This window comes from Chiloscyllium plagiosum, unplaced genomic scaffold (genome assembly GCF_037043375.1).
Source record: "Chiloscyllium plagiosum isolate Xiang-an unplaced genomic scaffold, Cpla_swu_hap1 HiC_scaffold_35, whole genome shotgun sequence".
Classification (NCBI taxonomy): Eukaryota; Metazoa; Chordata; class Chondrichthyes; order Orectolobiformes; family Hemiscylliidae; genus Chiloscyllium; species Chiloscyllium plagiosum.
The window spans coordinates 33,641,417-33,661,273 of record NW_028270173.1 but is presented as its reverse complement, the minus strand read 5'-3'; the positions used below and the strand labels follow the sequence as shown (position 1 = coordinate 33,661,273).

The 19,857-nt window shown below is 43.1% G+C and overlaps 1 protein-coding gene across 2 annotated transcripts; it reads left to right on the top strand.

The window, feature by feature from the left end:
• The first annotated feature begins 201 nt into the window (after positions 1-201).
• Positions 202-12,460, top strand: LOC122541165 (uncharacterized). 2 transcript variants are annotated; one of them, XM_043677781.2, is made up of 7 exons: positions 202-450; positions 3,151-3,492; positions 6,221-6,346; positions 8,786-8,807; positions 8,901-8,935; positions 9,627-9,667; positions 12,005-12,460. In XM_043677781.2, exons 1-7 carry the CDS (start codon positions 408-410, stop codon positions 12,170-12,172), a joined length of 777 nt encoding a protein of 258 aa, XP_043533716.1. In that variant the 5' UTR covers positions 202-407; the 3' UTR covers positions 12,173-12,460. The 2 variants fall into 2 exon arrangements, with proteins under 2 accessions (XP_043533716.1, XP_087835619.1); XM_087979493.1 differs by lacking the exon at positions 12,005-12,460 and adding an exon at positions 10,992-11,114.
• Positions 12,461-19,857: the final 7,397 nt, after the last annotated feature.

Below are 19,857 nucleotides of genomic sequence, written 5' to 3'. Positions count from 1 at the left end.
AATTCTGTATAGCTCCAAAATAGCCTCCCTGCTCTTGCAATCTATACCTTGACTGATGAAAACAAGCGTCGTATATGTCTTCTGAACTACCCGATTTATCTTTCCTACCACCTACAGGGAATTGCAGACAAGCACCCCAGGATCACTCTGTCCTTTTAGGTTCTTAATGTATACCATTCATTGAATACTCCCTTGTCTGGTTGCATGTGTTCACATAAGCTGGGGATATTTGCCTGTGATATAGAGAGCGAAAACAAAACTTACAAACGGCCTGCAGTTTTTTTCTTCTTCTTTGTTTCCACTCCCTCATATCCGGAAACTGAACTCAAGTTCACTCGCTCGTTGAATGACTCAAATGTTCCAATTCAAATGCAACCTGGATTATCAATCGACTGACTTCTGGGAGAATGCATTGGATTGCAGTTACCTGGATCACCGCTGTGCTCTCAGGTAAGCAGGTTTTGACATGAATTCACACCAGGTTCGCACAAGCAAGCATAATTTTTTGTCATGTTATTTGCCTTTTTAGAGTGGGGACACCTTAATATCTCAACACTGTGGTAATGCATGACCTCTGAGCAATCCGAACCCATTTATACATGAATGAGAGAACTGTCGTCCAGAAGATGATGCTTCGTAGTTACTGGTCGTGAACTAAAGCATTGAGTTGAACGGCTAATAATCCGAAGGAAAATACAGGGGGGTCGACATTAGAAATGATAACACTGATAAGATAAATGAAAAAGCATTGGTTAAGATAAGGAGAGTTGAAGATAACTCCTATCTAAGTAGTCAGAATGCGGCTGAGAAATATGGATAGATAGCCAGATCGATGGAATAGTAGATAGACAAACACAGGCAGGTGAAGGAAAGATAGGCATACAGATCATTGGATGGATATTGCGATAGACAGGCATACATAAATAATTAGATTTTTGGAGAGGCAAATCAATACACAGATAAATGGGCATAACTGTACAGAAAAAAAAAAGGTTGATAGACAGACATGCAGAACGAAATCCCAATAGCCAGATGACTAAACAGACAGACGGAGAGAAAAACAGGTAGATAGATAGATAGATAGATAGATAGATAGATAGATAGATAGATAGATAGATAGATAGATAGATAGATAGATAGATAGATAGATAGATAGATAGATAGATAGATAGATAGATAGATAGATAGATAGATAGATAGATAGATAGATAGATAGATAGATAGATAGATAGATAGATAGATAGATAGATAGATAGATAGATAGATAGATAGATAGATAGATAGATAGATAGATAGATAGATAGATAGACAGACAGACAGACAGATAGATAGACAGATAGACAGATAGACAGACAGACGGGCAGGCAGGCAGGCAAATAGAAAGAAAGAAGGGGAAAGACAGAGCTGAAATGGATGGAAATTAGAGGCGGATCAAAAGAAGTGGGTCCTGTCTCCGAGAGCGTTTTGGTATGATTATAAAATGCTTTTGATTTCAGAAAGACACTTTGCCATTTGCTTCTGCCTCATAGGACAATGGATACATGCTTAACATCAGCGTTCGAAATGGAATGGCAAAATCCTTAAAAGTCACATAGGTGCATCGATATAAGGAAAAAAGAGGCAGGTGCGAGCGGATTCACTTCCAATAGAATGAAAACAATCTCCGCAGAGTGAATAGCTTCATTCTCTGCTGTAGGATTCCAGGATTTTATTTTTCATTCAACATTTTACAAATATTCCCTATCCCTGAGAATGTCGGATGAGCGTCTTGCAGTGTCGGCTGGATCTAGCCAAATGCCACGCTCCTAGTTTTTTTTTTGTATAACCCAATCAATTCTAGCCCTTTCACAGAAAACGTAGGACTACGGAAAACTGGAGGAGGTGTCGGCAATTCGTCGCTTCTCGCCTGCTTCACCATTCATTATGATCATGACCGATCATCCAATTCAATAGCCTGCTTCTTCTAAACCCCAAGTTTCTCTTCTTTTAGACCCAAGTGTTTATCCAAATCCTTCTTGAAAACTGTCAATGTTTGGCTCCGAATGTTTTCTGAGGCAGAAAATTCCACAGGCTCACCACTCTCTGGGTAAAGACATTGCCCTCATCTCAGTCCCAAATGAGCTACCACATTTTCTTAGTCCGGGACCCCTGGTTCTGGCCTCACCGACCATTGGAAATATCCTTCCTGCATTTACCCTACCTATGTCGGCCCATCTCTATGAGCTCCAATGTATATAACCTTAACACAACCCTTGTCTAGTCCTTATTGTGGGGTAATTGCTACGCCTCTGTGTCTGACGGATTAAACATTTCCTTGATCAGTAATTAAAGAGTTCTTAAAGAGATGTTGGCTGGTTATTTAGCGTATATACAGCGGTAAACCGTTCACTGTTTGGTAATGTCACTGCAAAAAGGGTAGGAAATTTGCCGAAATGCAAACCCTTTCTGGTTTAGTCCTTTTCCAGTCATTAATGTTTCACAGTGAGGCATTCAACCGACTCAGCACAGATTCCAATGTGATGTGACTAGCACCGTGACAGTACCTATCCATCTAAATGGAAATCTGTCCCACCTGAAAGGCGCATGTATCAAGCTGGTGAAAACAGATGGCTTTATTTTGTATGTGGTATTAATTCACGCTTCGTGATAATATGAAAAAAGGCAATGATAACTTGTGTGGGCCAATCTGGAACTTGGTCTGGTTTAGCACCTTCGGACGAACATAAAACTGCAACAGAGAAAGGGGCTCCTTAACTAAAATAATGTCCCCAGAACCATAACATAGCGCAGCTGATAGATCTTGAATGCGCCGTGATGTATTATAAGCATAATTTTAATTTGAGGAGAAAGTGAGGACTGCAGATGCTGGAGATCAGAGCTGAAAATGTGTTGCTGGAAAAGCGCAGCTGGTCAGGCAGCATCCTAGGAACGGGCGAATCGACGTTTCGGGCATGAGCCCTTCTTCAGGACTCCTGAAGAAGGGCTCATGCCCGAAACGTCGATTCTCCTACTCCTTGGATGCTGCCTCACCTGCTGCGCTTTTCCAGCAACACATTTTCAGCTCTAATTTTAATTTGAAACTGGAATGATATAACATGCTTTAAAAAATCTGGACTGCACTTTTATGAAGTTTGTTTTATCCACCTGCAGCAGTTGTTCTTGGAAATATCACGGTAATTCAGAGTCCGGAATCTCTCATCAAAATGCCGGGTCAGACAGCACGCCTGAGCTGTACTTATCAGGGGCCTAGTGCTATCGGCGGTTACACGTGGCACCGAGGCAACACACGAGGGAATGAAGTCTCCAACAGCACACCGGAGTTCCGAGACCGCGTGCTTGCGGCCAGTCAAGAGGATTTCAGAGTCAGGAGAGACGCCTCGATCTGCATCATCGATCTGAAACCAGAGGATACCGGGTTCTATGTTTGCAAAGTGGCTTTCATGGGGATGGGGGAAGCCTATGGAGCAGGGACCACAGTGATTGTTACACGGGGTAAGTGCGGCGTAACAGAGTTATTCCTAACAGAACAAACCTGGGGGAATATTGCAGTAATGTGTGTTTTTTTTTCATTAGGCGATCTATTCACTAAATAGGAGAAAGTGAGGTCTGCAGATGCTGGAGATCAGAGATGGAAATGTGTTGCTGGAAAAGCGCAGCAGGTCAGGCAGCATCTAGGGAACAGGAGAATCGACGTTTCGGGCATTAGCCCTTCCTGAAGAAGGGCTAATGCCCGAAACGTCGATTCTCCTGTTCCCTAGATGCTGCCTGACCTGCTGCGCTTTTCCAGCAACACATTTCCATCTCTATTCACTAAATAGACCGATGCTGCGATCTGCACCACAAGGACATCAGCGGCAGTTACCCCTCCAATTGCTACGCCATCCTGGCTTGGAATGATTATTAGCTTGCAGCACCTAGTTCAACTTCCTGTTATGCCGTCCCTTACAGCACTGTCGGTGTGTGAGACCAGACAGACCACAGTTCTATATAGGACAAGGAACCAGAAGTAGGCCATCAGGCGCTCCAGTCTGTTTCACTATTTAATGAGATTAGAGCTGACCCATAAACTAGCTCCATATACCTGTCTTTGGCCTTTAACCCTAATACATTTGATTAACAAAAAAAGAATATCTATCTACGATTTAAATTAACAATGGATCCAGCATTCACTACCGATTGTGGAAGGGATTTCCAAATATCTACCACCCTTTGTGTGCATATATATTTCCTAACATCTCTCCTGAACAGGCTGGCCTTAATTCTCAAAGTATACCCCTCAATTCCAAAATCCTCCTTCAGATGATATAGTTTCAATCAGGCAACTTATCATCTTCATCGTAGTCATTGTCTACAGGAATAATGCCAGAAGACTGGAGGATAGCAAATGTTGTTCCCTTGTTCAAGAAGGAGAGCAGAGACAACCGAAGTAATTATAGACCAGTGAGCCTGACTTCGGTTGTGGGTAAAGTGTTGGAAGAGGTTATAAGAGATAGGATTTATTGTCATCTAGAAAGGAATAAGTTGATTTAGGCATAGTCAAAACCGTTTTGAGAAGGGTAGGTCGTACCTCACAAACCTTATAGAGTTATTTGAGATGGTGACCAAACAGTTGGATGAGGGTAAAGTGGTTAATGTGGTGTATATAGATTTCAGTAAGGTTCCCCACTGTAAGCTATTGCACAAAATACAGAGGCATGTGATTGAGGGTGATTTAGCGGCTTGGATCATAAATTGGCTAGCTGAAGGAAGACAAAAGGTGGTGGCTAATGGGAAATATTTATCCTGGATTTCAGTTACTAGTGGAGTACCACAAGGATCTGTTCTGGGGCCACTGTTTGTCATTTTTATAAATGACCTGGATGAGGGCATAGAAGGATGTATTAGTAAATTTGCTGATGTCACAAAGGTTGGTAGGGTTGTGGATAGTGGTGAAGGATGATTGTAGGTTATAGAGGGACATAGATAAGCTGCAGAGCTGGGCTCAGAGGTGGAAAATTGGGTTTAATGCCGAAAAGTGCGAGGTGATTCACTTTGGAAGGAGTAACAGAATGCAGAATACTGGGCTAATTGTAAGATTCTTGGTAGTAAAGATGAGCAGAGAGATCTCGGTGTCCAGGTATATATATCCTTGAAAGTTGCCACCCAGGTGGGCAGGGTTGTTAAGAAGGCATACGCTGTGTTAGCTTTTATTGGTAGGGGGATTGAGTTTTGGAACCAAAAGATCATTTTGCAGTTGTAAAGAATTCTGGTGCAGCCACACTTGGAGTATTGCAAATAGTTCTGGCCACCGCATTATAGGAAGGATGTGGAAGCTTTGGAAAGGGTTCAGAGGACATTTGCTAGGATGTTGCCTGGTATGGAGGGAAGGTATGAGAAAAAGCTGAGGGATTTGAGGTTATTTTCGTTAGAGAGAAGAAGGTTGACAGGTGATTTAATTGAGACACATAAGATAATTAGAGGGTTTAATAGGTTGGACAGTGGGACCCTTTTTCCTCGGATGGCTATGGCTAGCATGAAAGCATATAGCTTTAACTTGGGGGGTGATAGATATAGGACAGATGTCAGAGGTAATTTCTTTACTCTGAGAGTAGTCGACGCATGGAACGCATTGTCTGCAACAGTAGGATACTTGCCAACTTTAAGCGGTTATAAGTGGTCATTTGATAGGCATATGGACGAGAATGGAATAGTGTAGGTTAGATGGGCTTCAGATTGTTTTCACAGGTCAGCACAACATCGATGGCACTGTAATGTTCTGTGATCCAGTTTCTATGTTCAGAAAGAAGCCGACAATGGATGCTGGCTTTGTAAACAATGGCTGAATTTCCCAGAAGACTTGATAGATATTATTAAAATTGCATTCAGTATAGTTATAGATAAACCTTCAAAAAAAGTCAGGCTTTGGGGAATTAGAGTCCCAATGAGGGCGACTGCTTAGTGTCTCAGTTTGGGAGAAATGATACCCGGTGTCCAACGACATAAAATTGACACCAGTGCCTTAGCGTCCCTGAATCAACATCCCGATAGTGGAACTTAAAGAATAGGAATCACTCCAATTGGCCATTAGCTCAGTTTGTGTTTTCAATTGATGACTGGGTTTGGTCAAGACCAGTTAAAAATATTAGTCAAGAGCCACACATCTTAGTGAATTGAAGCCTTGTGCCCAATTCACTGACCATCTTTCTGCCCTTGACTGTTCTTTCTGTACACTTTCTCCCAGGTAACAACGGGAGCAGCAAAGCGGAGTCCAAGTCAACTACCTCAACATTTGTCATTGCAGTAACGGTGATGGTGCCTCTCCTGATCATCATCGTGATGATTGTTGTCAAATCCTGCCGAAAGACTGGTAACAATATTAATTTACCTGTTCATGTCATAGAGACAGAGTCATACAGCATTGAAAACAGACCTTTGATCCACCCATCCTTGCTGACCAAACTGAACTAGTCTCAATTCCCTGCGTTTGGCGCAAACTATCTAAATTATTCCTATTTATGTACATTTCCAAATGTACCTGCACCGAATACTCCATCTGGTAGTTTATTCCACATTCGTTGCACTCTCTGTGTGAAGGAGTTGCCCTATGGTTCCTCTCAACCTAAACTTATGCCCCCTCATTGTGAACTCTACTACATTTAAATGTCCTTCTAACAGAAGGGTGAACCCAAGGTCCCAGATGAAGCCATCCCCATGGGTACCGAACTTGACTATCAGCCTCTGCTTGGCTACTCGGCATTGTTGCTAGTCCCGAAGTCTGTCTTGTAGGATGGTCACCTGAAGATCCGAAGCCGAATGTCCTGGACCGCTGAAGTGTCCCCCGACTGGGAAAGAACACTCCTGCCTGGTGATTATTACACGGTGTCAACTCACTGGTATTGTTCAAAAATACACAGCTCTGTCTCCCTGCTTGGTGTAAGTTCTCCACTCTGCAGCTGTCTTTGTTAATTTTGCACCTTGCGTCTACCTGCTGGTTAGCTCAGTTGGCTGGGTGACCAGTTAACAATAGGAAGAGTTTCTAAAAGCACAAGTTCAGCTCCCATACTGGGTCCGGTTGCTTTGAGGACCCTGTTTAATTACAGTTGCTGCTAGTTATAACGCTCTGAGGGGGAACTGTAGTGACTTGCCAAACTCTGCATCCTTTCTTACAATATTGTAACAGTATCCTATGTAAAATAGTCCTTTGTTACATTTACTCATTAGTAGGAATGCATCTCCTTGGCCTTACACATTTGACCATGTTCCGTGTTTTAGTTTTAACTTTTCTTTTGTTCATCCTTGAGATTGGGCAGGCCAAAGGGAGAGGCTGAATAGGCTGGTGCTGTTTTCCCTGGAGTGTCAGAGGCTGAGGGGTGACCTTATAGAGGTTTATAAAATCATGAGGGGCATAGGTAAGGTAAATAGACAAGTTCTCATCCCTGGGTTGATTGGCCATGCGAAATTGCCCATAGTGTCCTGAGGTGTGCATGCCAGAACTAGAGATTTAGGAAGAGAGAGGAAAGATATAAAAGGGTCCTAAGGGGGAACGTTTTCATGCAGAGGGTGGTACGTGTATGGAATGAGCTGCCAAAGGAAGTGGGGGAGGCTGGTACAATTACAGCACTTAAAAGGCATCTGGATGTGTATCCTGAATAGGAAGGGTTTAGAGGGATATGGGCCAAGTGCTGGCAAATGGGACTAGATTAGCTTGGGATATCTGGTCAGCACGGACGACTTGGACTGAAGGGTCTGTCTCTGTGCTGTATGACTCTATGACTCGGGTGAAATGTTTGTTGCTAATCCTTAGTTGCGCCATGGGAAACTGGATATTCTTCCTGTGCTCCCGCTCACAGTGTGGGGCTGGAAAAGGGCGAGTCCAGGACTGTGACTAAGTGACAGTGAGAGAGTGGTCGATGCACCGTATTTCCAAATCGGCAGGGAATTTGGAGGTGGTGTTGTTTCCACTACCCTATGATACCCCCGGCCCCGGCCCCTATTAAGGGCCGCAGGGGTTAAAGTCAAAAGCATATCCACTGTAACCTGCACTTCATTCAGCTGTGGGAGGAAACCCACAGAGAGACGGGGAAAATATGTAAGCTGCACACAGACAGTTACCCGAGGTGGGAATCACACCCGGGTCCCTATCGCCGTGAGACAGCAGCGCTAGCCACCGAGCTAAGTGGCAACCTCCGTTGGTCACAGGTATTTCGGGATATTGGATAAAAGCCCATAAATACTATTTGATTAAACGTTAATTGTAAAGCAGGCTTGCGGGTTAAATTGCCCTGAATTGTTTATATACAAGCAGAGGCCTCACCAATGTCCTGCACAACCACAACGTGACATCCCTGCTCGGATACTCAAGGCTCTGATCAATGAAGGCAAGCATGCCAAATTCCTTCTTCGCCACCCTCTCTGTCGGGGATGCCAATCTCAAGGAATTATGCGCCTGAATCCCTAGGTCTTTCTGTTCCACAATGCTTCCCGTGGCTCTAGCATAAATTGTCTAAGTCTTGCCCTGGTCCGCCTTGCATATCGATATCCGAAAGGCAATAACTTTTTAAAGTTTTAACCTTAGAAGTCAGCCAGGCTGAGTTGGAATGCCGCCTGTAAACCACCCGATTCCGCTTAGCCATTGGTTGAAAGTAGCATTGGGATTTTTAGTGAGTGAAAGCGGTGCTGTCCCCTTCGCACCAGGCCAGTCGCTCAAGGAGAGTTAACATAGACAATGCATTATATCCATAAGAAGTAAACTAAGTCATGGACTCAGAAATGTAATGATGCTGTTATCACCTTCCTTTCTCCACAGCCACTCTTCAGCAACCCGAAAGGTAAGCGTCTGCACTTTTTGATGTCAAGACAGGCGTTGTCAATGTTTTCTTCAATATCTAATTTTCCTTACTGCCCTTTCTGTATTGCTGCAGCTCGGATCCACTGTATGCAGAGATGCACGAAGGAGGTGAGTAACAGAGATAAGTATGCATATGTCATTAAAACACTTTCAATCGAGCGAGTTCGACTTCTAATTGATGGTGTGGTTAATTGTGTTATCTGTCAATTATAATCTGAAGATCTGTCAGAAACTAGAACGTCAAGATTAACGATGACTTAGAAAAAGCAAAGGGGGCATGTGAATTTTCTTGGTTTAGTTCGGCGAATCAGCGTGATCTGGAAAACATTGGCAGATGGGTACGCTTGTGGAAGAGATTAAGAGAAACTTTCGCTAAAAAATGTGTATTTATTTAAAATAAGACGACTTTCAGGATAATTTGGGAAGGTGTGCTGGCTGCACTTCCAAAAGTTAGCCCTTATAGGTCGAGCCGAATTACCTCCATGGGCCGTAACTGAGTACGCATTCCATTTTCTTCGACATTCATTCTTTGAGACATATCAGCTATTGCTGTTTGCAAACATGCTGTTTACAACTAAGCCATGTTGCATTCCGTAACATTATAATGCCGGATACTGTGTTTAAATCTATAACTTTAATCAAGTTAATTAAATTAAACTTTGCTATTCCCTACGATGCTAATTCCCGGTGAAAGACGTTTGCCCGAAACGTCGATTCTCCTGCTCCTCGGATGCTGCCTGACCTGCTGTGATTTTCCCGTACCACATTCTCGATGCTAATACCTACGTCTGTTTTCTAGAGACCAATTATGTCCGCTCTGAATGCAGAAGAACCAATCGGGTATGTAACGCTAATTATGTAATGGCTAAACTCGGTGACCTAGTTGTTAATATCTCCAACTAGATTTTAATTATCGTCATTGACTGTGCAGATTTAGATAAAGAAGCCAGGATTCTCGTAGAGACCTCTGTACAAAACGCTAGTGCGGCCTCACTTGGAGTATTGTGTACAGTTCTGGTGGCCCCATTACAGGAAGGATGTGGAAGCATTGGAAAATGTGCAGAGGAGATTTGACTGGATGTTGCCTGGTCTGGGGTGAAGGTCTTGTGAGGGAAGGCTGAGGGATTTGGATCTGTTCTCATTGGAGAGAAGAAGGCTAAGAGGGGATTTAATAGAGACATACAATATGACCAGAGCATTAGATAGGGTGGACAGTGAGAGTTTTTTTCCTAGGATGATGACATCTCCTTGTACGAGGAGACATAGCTGCAAATTGAGGGGTCATAGATTTAAGACAGCTGTCACAGGCAGTTTCTTTACTCAGAGAGTGGTAAGGGAGTTGAATGCCCTGCCTACCAATGTAGTTAACAGCCACGGAAGGGGCATTTAAGCAGTCCTTGGATAAACTCATGGATGATGATAGGATAGTGCAGGGTGATAGGCCTAGCTTAGTTTACAGGTCGGCGCAACATCGACGGCCAAAGGGCCTGTTCTGTGCTGTATTGTTCTATGTTCTGTGTTCTTTCTTCTACAGCAATCATAGAATTCATCTGAGTTAGAAAGTCTGGGTTCAAGTTCGACCGCTCTAGAGGTGTGTTACAGCACCTCTAAACAGACTGATTCAAATATATCCGGATAAAGAAACGAGATTTGGGGATGTAAATTGGTCTTCTTGAGGGTGTGCGTGAGATTTTTTAGTTGGTGTGCCTTCCAGAGGCATGTTTTAGGTAGAGCTGTGGTAATTTGGCCCGGAACAGAAATATCGAATTCAACGTTGGGCAGTCTGGGAAAAGTGGAAACGGAAGGATCCGTAATTCAAAGGTTAAAAATATGGGCATGCAGGTTTGAGATGAGGAGAGAGCTCTTCACAAACAGTACTGTTTGTCAATGAATTAACCAGAGACTGAGATCGGTAGATTAGTCAGCAATTGCGGATGCAACGGACATATCGAGTTGATGTACTTAGGGTTGATCGTTTTAACCAACCTGTTCAGATATGCTATTTCACAAGTCTGGGATTCGATGGGTTTTGAAATGGGTCGCCTGGCTCAAAGCCTTGGACACTGCCAATGTGCCACGGGCACAAATCTCGTTAGCTGCCTTGGAAGTGCATGTATTTCTCTCAGAATGGAGCCAAAACGTTAAGTCTAATTTCTCTCCACAGATGCTGCCTGACCTGCTGATAGTTTGCACACATTTCTGCTGCAGTCTCTCAGTATTTGTTCGGTGTACGGGATGTGTGTGCCTGTGATCTTTTTTAATCTATGAACAATATACTCCTGTCTCCATTTGAAGCGTGTCTGGTTGTACTTCTTCCATGTTTTGTTCTCGCTATTTGGGCTCAGTATAAACTCTGGTTGAAACGTCTATCTTTGCTGTCACATTTCAAAAGTATGCTGTTACTTTTAACAGTTTTTTTTTAGTTAACACGTCTATTAGCCAAACAGGTTTATTTGGAAGCATGAGCTTTCCGACCGCTGCTCCTTCATCAGGTGGTTGTGGAGATTGTAAATACAATTTTATACTCCACAACCACCTGATGAAGGAGCAGCACTCGAAAGCTACTGCTTCCAAATGAACCTGTTGGACTATAACCTGGTGTTGTGTGATATTTAGCTTTGTACACCCCAGCCCAACACCGGCGTCTCCAAATCATGTCTATTAGCTATTGAGCGATCAATCTCTTTTTCATACCTGATGAAGATACTACAAACGCTTTTATTTATTTCAAGATATCTAGAAAATATTGTCTCCCGTTGCTACTCTACATCCGCACTGCGTTCCACCAATCTCTGCTTCAAGTGTAATGTTATTTCTTTTTCCCTGCTGCTTTTTGCAAGATAAGTTTTAAAGTGATGACTCTTTTGTGGCAGCGGTTCGGAATGATTGCATTCCATTGATCTCGGTTTTGTTGGTCGTTTAACGAGTAATTGACGTCTTCAGTCACTTTAAATGTATTTGCTGGACGGAGGTTGGTGTTTAGAGTCCTCACACACTCTGCGACTCTGATCTCCAGCACTGCCGGCCTCACCTTCTCTGGAGATTGGTGGTTTTTTTTGAACAATGGTCTCTCCGAACAGCATGTCTCAGGTTGTGTTTTAGACGCTGCACTGTTCCTGACTCGCGGCTATATACTCGATTTGCACCAGCTCATTGCCAAAACTTTAACCTTAATAGGGTGATGATGGGGTTCAATACGCCGAGATCAATGTGCAGGAGGGTACTCGATGGAAGCGCCCGGTGGATAAGCAGACGATGGTGTACGCCAAAGTGAAGAACGAGCCATTCATCCCAGCGAAGGACCGCCAGAGGGCGATAGATGTCATGCCCGAAGATACCCCCTGACCTCTCCCGTTCACCATCACACCGGTCTCTGGACTTTAATTTCGAGGGTAACTCTGGGAAGCGACAGGAACTAGGGTGCTGGTGACAAATAGTTGCTCACGTGTCATCTGCCTCGCTGCCTTCCATCCGTTTACGCCCATATGTTGCGAGGACTTGAGCTCTCCAAATTCTTCACGTTTAGACTGTTCCGTTATCAACTCTTCCTGCCTTTGCATGAAATGTATTCGTCCTCTCTTTTGTGCGGTATTTGACCACATGAATAAATAGGTTGAAGCAGATGTTAAACCCGCAGTCAACATCTTGAGTCGCTCGTCGCTCTCCAAATGCGCTCAGTTTCTTTACATAATCCAATCAGCATATCGAACTGATGCTCCCTTTTGAGCGAATCCTTCTGTAACTCTGACGCTATGTCTGAGCAGTATGATATTTAACCCGACAGATAAATTCTATCTGCAATGGAATATGTCTCTTTAATGAAAGGGGAGCCTGCAAAGAGACTGAAATATAGTGGAATTTCCTGGGGAGAGTGTAACACATCTAGCAGCTGCTCCCTCCGCCATTGTTGACATTATGGAACCCCAATATGTGAAATCCGTGAAGTGTCATAAAGGCTTCCTCCCTGAACTCTCATTGAGGAACCTTCTAAACAAGCAAACAAATCCAGGTGCCACATCATTGTCAGAAAAGATGTCAAGGATACTGTTGGGGCCCTGTTGTGGCGCAGTGATAGTGCCCTACCTCAGGAACTGGAGGCCCATTATCCAGTCCCCCCTGCCCCAGAGCACTGTAATAACATTTCTGAACAATTTGATGAAAAAATTTTTAGATATAAAAAAGGATATTAAGAGGGCTCTTGTAGAGCACCCATATCATCCCTCGTCCTGAGCCAGAAGGTCCACGTGCAAGTTTCAGTTCCTCCAGAGACGTTCCATAATATCTCTGGGCAGATTGATTTTTATTAAAAAAGTTTATAAATCATAGTGACCAAAATCAGTGGCCACTTGCACTAACAGGCCAAATAGACCATGTCCATTGTGAGACCAATCATAATGCAGAGAAACCAAATCCAGGAAGCACTTCACCCTACCTGATATAATCCAGCATTTTCATAGTCTCTGAAGCCAATTCCTGGAGTCACAAGTACTCTGACAGCATCCAGAACCCAAGTAGATTCAGGCGGTCATGTCTCAGTCATAATCATATCACCTTTTAACTCTAATGCAAGTGGTCAACACCAAAATCTGAAATCCTAACTACAATCCTAATATTTAACAGCAAGACACTAACCCACCTGTTTCTCACTTACATACTGCCAGGAGGTACCATCATCCCTATCCATTACTCCACTGTTACTCAATTATCAAACTAGTTATCATGCTTCCACAACACAATTAGCTGAAATTACCTACAATAAAACGTTGTGATGGTTAAACCTGCCACTTTCAGTTGATATTACAAATTATATTCTCTTTTTACTGAGTCCATCCCTCTCACTGGGAACTGCCTGAGGCTGAATTACACTCTTCACAATATTGCTCTCATATCTGCCCCCAAGATGAATACCTGACATTATGGCTACAGATAACACACATCAGGAATGTCAATCTTAAAAATACTCTTGTCTCCACCTCACCCCAGCTCAATTGCTACTGAAACCCCTTACCCATGTCCATCTTGCCTTAAACCTGACAATTCCGAAACAGAACCCTTGATCAGCGAGCTTTGAGAAGATTTGTACCTCAAGTTGAGGTTCTCGATGTAGGTTTGCTCACTGAGTTGGAAGGTTCATTTTCAGATGTTTCATCACTAAAGAGGAGGAAAACAACAACAAACTGCCAATCCTAGATGTCACAGTTTGAAACCAGCATCTATAAGAAAACAACACATACAGACCAAATATTGAACCAATCACCCCAACATCCACAAACGAAACTGCTTCAGAACATTATTTCAACAAGCCACCACACACTGCAGCATAGAGGAACTACGCAGAGATTAGGAAAATCACCAATACAGAGTATTCACAAAGAATGTGAACCCAAAGAACACAGTCCGCTGATTTCTTAGCAACAAACCCCAACGAGCAGATAAAACGCGTCCAGAAACCCTAACCACTCTCCCCTACATCAACGACATCTCGAAAATGACTGCCAGATTACTCAGACCCCTTTGGCATCATGGTAGCCCACAAACACACCAAATCACTAAAACAGTAGCTAATGAACTTGAAAGACCCTAGACTGACAACAAGCAAAGCTAATGTAGTTTACAAAATACCGTGCAAGAACTGTAACAAACACTACATTGGACGAACATGCAGAAAACCAGTCACCAGGATACACGAACATGAGCTAGTCACAAAACGACATGACCCTCTCTCACTAGTATCCTTACATACTGATGAGGAAGGACACCACTTCGACTGGGACAGCTCATCCATCCTAGAACAAGCCAAACAGAGAATTCCTAGAAACATGGCATTCCAACCAGTACGCTGTCAACAAACACATTGACTTGGAATCCATTTACCACCCCCTGAGAAAAAGAACAGGAAATGACATCACCGTAGGAAATGACATCTCCACAGGAAATGACCCAAAGAAACCAAAATGTATAAACAGAAAGCAGTAATCATCCGCAGTGCTTCATCCAGAGGCTCACTGTAGATGTTACCCAGTATCATTACAAAATGTCTGAAAATGAACCATCCAACTCAGCGAGCAAACCTACATCCAAAACCCTTGATTCCACGACTGACCAAGAATTTGATCATAAACTCTACCAGGATGGGAAACACTTTCCCAGTATTTATCATGCTAAACTGCTTAAGAATTTTGTACGTTTAAATGAGATTACATTTCAGTCCTCCAAAATCCAGTGAGCAGATTCACAATCTGTTCATCGTTTGCTTAACCAATCATCCCTGCATACCAGGGATCATCCCAGTGAATCATCTCTGAAATGTCTCCAATGAAGTGACATATTTCCTGAAATTAGGGGATCAAAACTGCTCACAATACTCCAGATGAGGTCTCACCAGTGCTTTATACAGTTCCACTAAGACACAGACTCCAAAATGTTCTACTACAAACATCTTGAAATAAGGAACAGCATTTCATTAGCCTTCCTAATTACCTGTTGTAATTGTGTGCTAGTTTTCTGTGTTTCTGGCCCAACTACCCCCGGTCCTTTTGTGGTGCAACTTTCTACAGTTCTCACTGTTTAAATAGTTCTCTTCTTGTATTATCTCCGCCGAAATGAACAGGTTCACATTTTCCCAAGTTCTACTCTAATTGCCAACGTGTTGCCCACATCCCAAGACCACCAGTGAGATGAATGTATGTTTTAGCACCCTAATGTATAATTGTTGTGAACAAATATTCCACAGCTCCCCTCGATTTCCTACAAGGAGAATAATCTTAGTTTCTCCAAACCCCTGATTCCCCAACGTCTGTTTGCTGTCTAAAAAGTACACATCAGGATTGTGTTGGAACATTCTCCACTTGCCTGCATCAGTGCAGCCACCAACAATGTTAAAGAAAGTGAATTTCCTACAGGTCAAAGGACTGTGACTGAGTGGTGTCCCAACCACTACCTTCAGCATCCCCTCTTTCCATCACCAAAGTGGCATCACTGCGTAAAAGGTAAAGTCACCGTTGCCCTACCAGAGCATAGGACTGCACTCTCTGGGGAGATATAACTGATGGTAGTTTAAACTGAAGGTTACTACAGCACTGGCAAGGGGAGAGATTGAGAAGGAGAATTGAATATGGATATCCTGGATGTATAAGAGCACCACCCATTTCACATGAATGAATAATGTAAAAACAAACCCTAAGCCTGCAACTGAATTCCCCCTTTTTTTGTACTGTTCTGGTAAATCTCCTGAGCCCCCTCTCAGGGATCCTGCCATCCTTCCCAATGTGTGGGTTATCTCTGGTTCGCACAGACCAAGATGCTCTGCGCTCATTACACGGTAACAATTACACTGACCCTCAATGTCCATAAGGGTGGGAGACACAGAAATCCTGATAAGATGCATTTAGATGCACACTTGTGATGCCAATGCAGACAAATCTATGGGCCAAGTGCAAAATATCATTAGAATGCTCAGTACTGGCACAAGCCCGATGACCACAGAGTATTTTTCAGTAATATTGACCTTTGAGACACTGAATATAGGAACATAACAAGCCACATTTGAAACCAGGTCATGAGAAGGTGATGTTAGAATAGATGACTCTTAGATTGGTCAGGCTTTTTGGGGAGAGGAAAGTGAGGTGCAGACATGGGGCAATTTAGGAGAAAATTTTGGAGCCCGGGGTCCAGGAATGTAAGGGAGGCACTATAAAGAGAAATAAAAGTGGAGAATCCTCATCAAGATGGAATTAGGGGAAAGTACATTTTGCGGAGATTTGTGAGGCTTGAGGAGATCACTGAGATAGGAAGGTTCGCAGTAAAAATAAAAATGATGAGAAAAATTTGCATAACTTTAAATCTATTGAAATACTTGACAAGATAATATATGATTTTAACCACTAATCATCAGCTGTTCCAATATAGACAGCATCCCATAAGCACATTTAGGAAAATAGTTTTATTATGTGTTGTCTTTCTCCAGTCCTGCAGTAAGAAATGCTGAAAAAAAGCTGCCTCTTCTATTTTAAAGGAGGCAAGCTGTGTCTAAATCTTAATGCGCAGCAGAGAGAAAGTGTTCTACCTATTAACTTCAGCAACCAACTAACTCGAAATTAAACTGAAATCAAAATCCAAAGTTTTTGGTCCTGTGGGGCCTACTCATGCTTCTTTTGTCTATTTATTTTTTTAAAAAGTGGGCAACACACAAGCTGTTTGCCAACTATGACTGTAGCTGCCTGTCAGAATAAGACATTCTGGCACCAACACTCCGCAAGTGAAGCAGCACAGTAAACCTCTCGCTAAAAAGGCATAGTACCATCACACATTGTAAGTATTTTATTTGTCACTTTCCTGCTATCCAACAGCAATATGCCTCTATGCCTCTCTTTGTCTGGTAAGGAAAGACTCAGAGAGAGAGAGAGAGAGAGAGAGAGAGAGAGATAGAGAGAGAGCTTGGCGATCCCAACACCAGGATAACTAGTGACTGTGGCTGCAAATTCTTTAAGATTTTCAAATCGATCATTTCCAACCCCCCTCAGTCCATTCCTTCCCTCGCACCACTGGCCTTACGGCCCTCAGTATCTCAGACCCCCGTTCCAATCAACCTGTTCAGAGACCACATACCTCTCGAGTACGTGGGGATTGAACCCAGATGTCCTGGCTGAGAGATAGAGGCAATACCACTGTGCCCCATGAATGCAGAGGTCCCTGTGAGGACTGGGTGGTGATGTCAATTGTTGCCGTGATGTCAGTGATGATGCAGGTGCCAGGAGCATCCACACCTAGATGATGTAAGGGTCGTCATCAATGTGGTAGAGAGTGTCAACCGTTGTAGGGATAAAGAAGGAGCCAGTGGGGTAAAAGTAGGTTCTCTGACTGAATGGCCTAATCCTATTCCGATGTCCCAACATTCAATTGTCATCTGGTGCTGAGTAAAATGTCCAGAAATCAGAGGTTCACGTCCCATTACCTCAGCTTGTGGACTGAGAATATACTTTGTAAATCTGAAGTGTCATGCCGTTCTCAACATTGGACCCCATCAAACATTAATTTTGATAGTTGTGTTCACAGCAGTCATTCAAGTCAGAAACATGCAGTCCTTATCTGGTCTGCCCAATATATGACTCTAGTTCCTGCAATAAAGTGGGTGTCCCTGAAGTGCCCTCTCAAAATGTCTTGGCTGACCAAATTAGGAAAGGGCAACAAATGCTGGCCCTGCCACCTATACCAGAATCCCATAAAAGAAATGAGCCCCATCCCAAGGAGTCTGCACACCAGTGCATTTGAGTGTGGGCAGGTACAAGGAGTTAGGCCACAGATCAGCTGTGATCTCATTGAATGGCAGAACTGGCTGGAAGGGCTGAACGGTCTCCATCTGTTCTTATGTTGTGAGAGCTTGCTGTGCACAAATTGGCGAACGTGTTTCCTCTGTATCTAAAGTTGCTACACTTCGGGGGAAAAAGGCATCGTTAACTGCAAAGTGTTTGGGAAGGGTCTCATTCACCACTCAAAACAGGAAACGTTTGAGAAATTCAACTGGTATGGCATCATCTGTGGAGAGAGGGAAACAGAAACAGAGATAGAATTAAAGTTTCACGTCTCAGGACCATTCTTCAAATTTTATCACAATAATTGTGGCCTTTGCAATGTTAAGGTTTTTGACAGAAGAATGAAGGACGAACTCAGTTGGGTTTGTTAGTCAAAGCTTTTAAAAATTGATGAAGATAAAAACATCGACTTTGCCCTTAATTTTTGTTGAAATAAAAGCATTTCAATTGAATTTACAATGGCTTTGAACTTCCTTCTAACTGCGTTTGCAGGTGAACTTATTAGACACATACAGACACTTAATGATTAAAATTGTGCTGCTCAGCTCTAAGTAACTAACATTAAAGCTTTTCTCCATTTTGCAATTTCCACCTATCTAACTAACTACCATTCAGCACATTCCTGTCATGTTTCGATCCATCTTGTTCTGTAAACGTAGTACGGATGATTGAGCTGCTTCCCTGAAATCCGAAACATTTCAGCATTGTACTTGAAATTCGCAGGGAACACAAGAAGCACAGATTTCCAATAATGCCACGAACAGAAAGCAGAGGGATCGAGATCACTCCGCCTTTACTGAATTAATTCGCCATTTTAATATCAACGCATCTCTGAAAACATGCTCTTGTACAGTTTTCTGGTTTCTCTGCGTTGTTTGCGAATAGCCCTCAGGGTGATTTGATGACTCTCCTGCCAGCAATATCCTCCCCATAATGAACAGATAATACAAAAGGAATTAAAAGTCAGATAAACCCAACTCCCACTCCTGGCAATTGATTCAATCGCTGGTCTTTCCCAGGCATCCACTAGACCCTCCAATTCTGAATTTTATTTTCTTTTGTTGCTGTATTTTCAGACGAATTCAACCAAAAAAAAAGGGTTTGTTAGCTTTCACAGCGACAATCTGCATTTTTGCAATGCTGACCTCTGCCTGCAAGTTTTGCTCCAAGCCACCCATCATCTCAATTTGGACATATGTTGCCCTTCCTTCAGTGTCGCTGGGTCAACATCCAGAAATTCTCTCCCTAATGTTATTGTGGTTCAACCTTCAACAGACCGACTGCAGCGATACAAGGAGGCAGCCCACAGGACCATCTCAAGGGCAATGAGCTTCAGATGGTATATGCTGGCCTAGTGAGTGGCATCCGCATTTCATGTGCGAATAACATGAAAAAAAACTGTCCCAGTTCTCCTCATAAAGGAGGTTCCCCATTATAACCTGGCAGTCATTCACAGAATCAGGTGTTAAGCAAGTGTCCACCTGTCAGTGATAGCACACAGGTGACCCTGAGCTAGCTGCACTCACAGACAAATGTCCCCTCGTTATTGCTACATGTGAAGCACTTGGGACATGTTCCTGCGTTAAAGACATGAGATAAACATAATTAAAAGCAAAGTATTGTGAATGCTGGAAATCTGAAATCCAAACAGAAACGCCGCAGCACTAACAGCATCTGTGGAAGGAGAAGCCGTGCAAAGTTCCACAGTAATGACCCAGT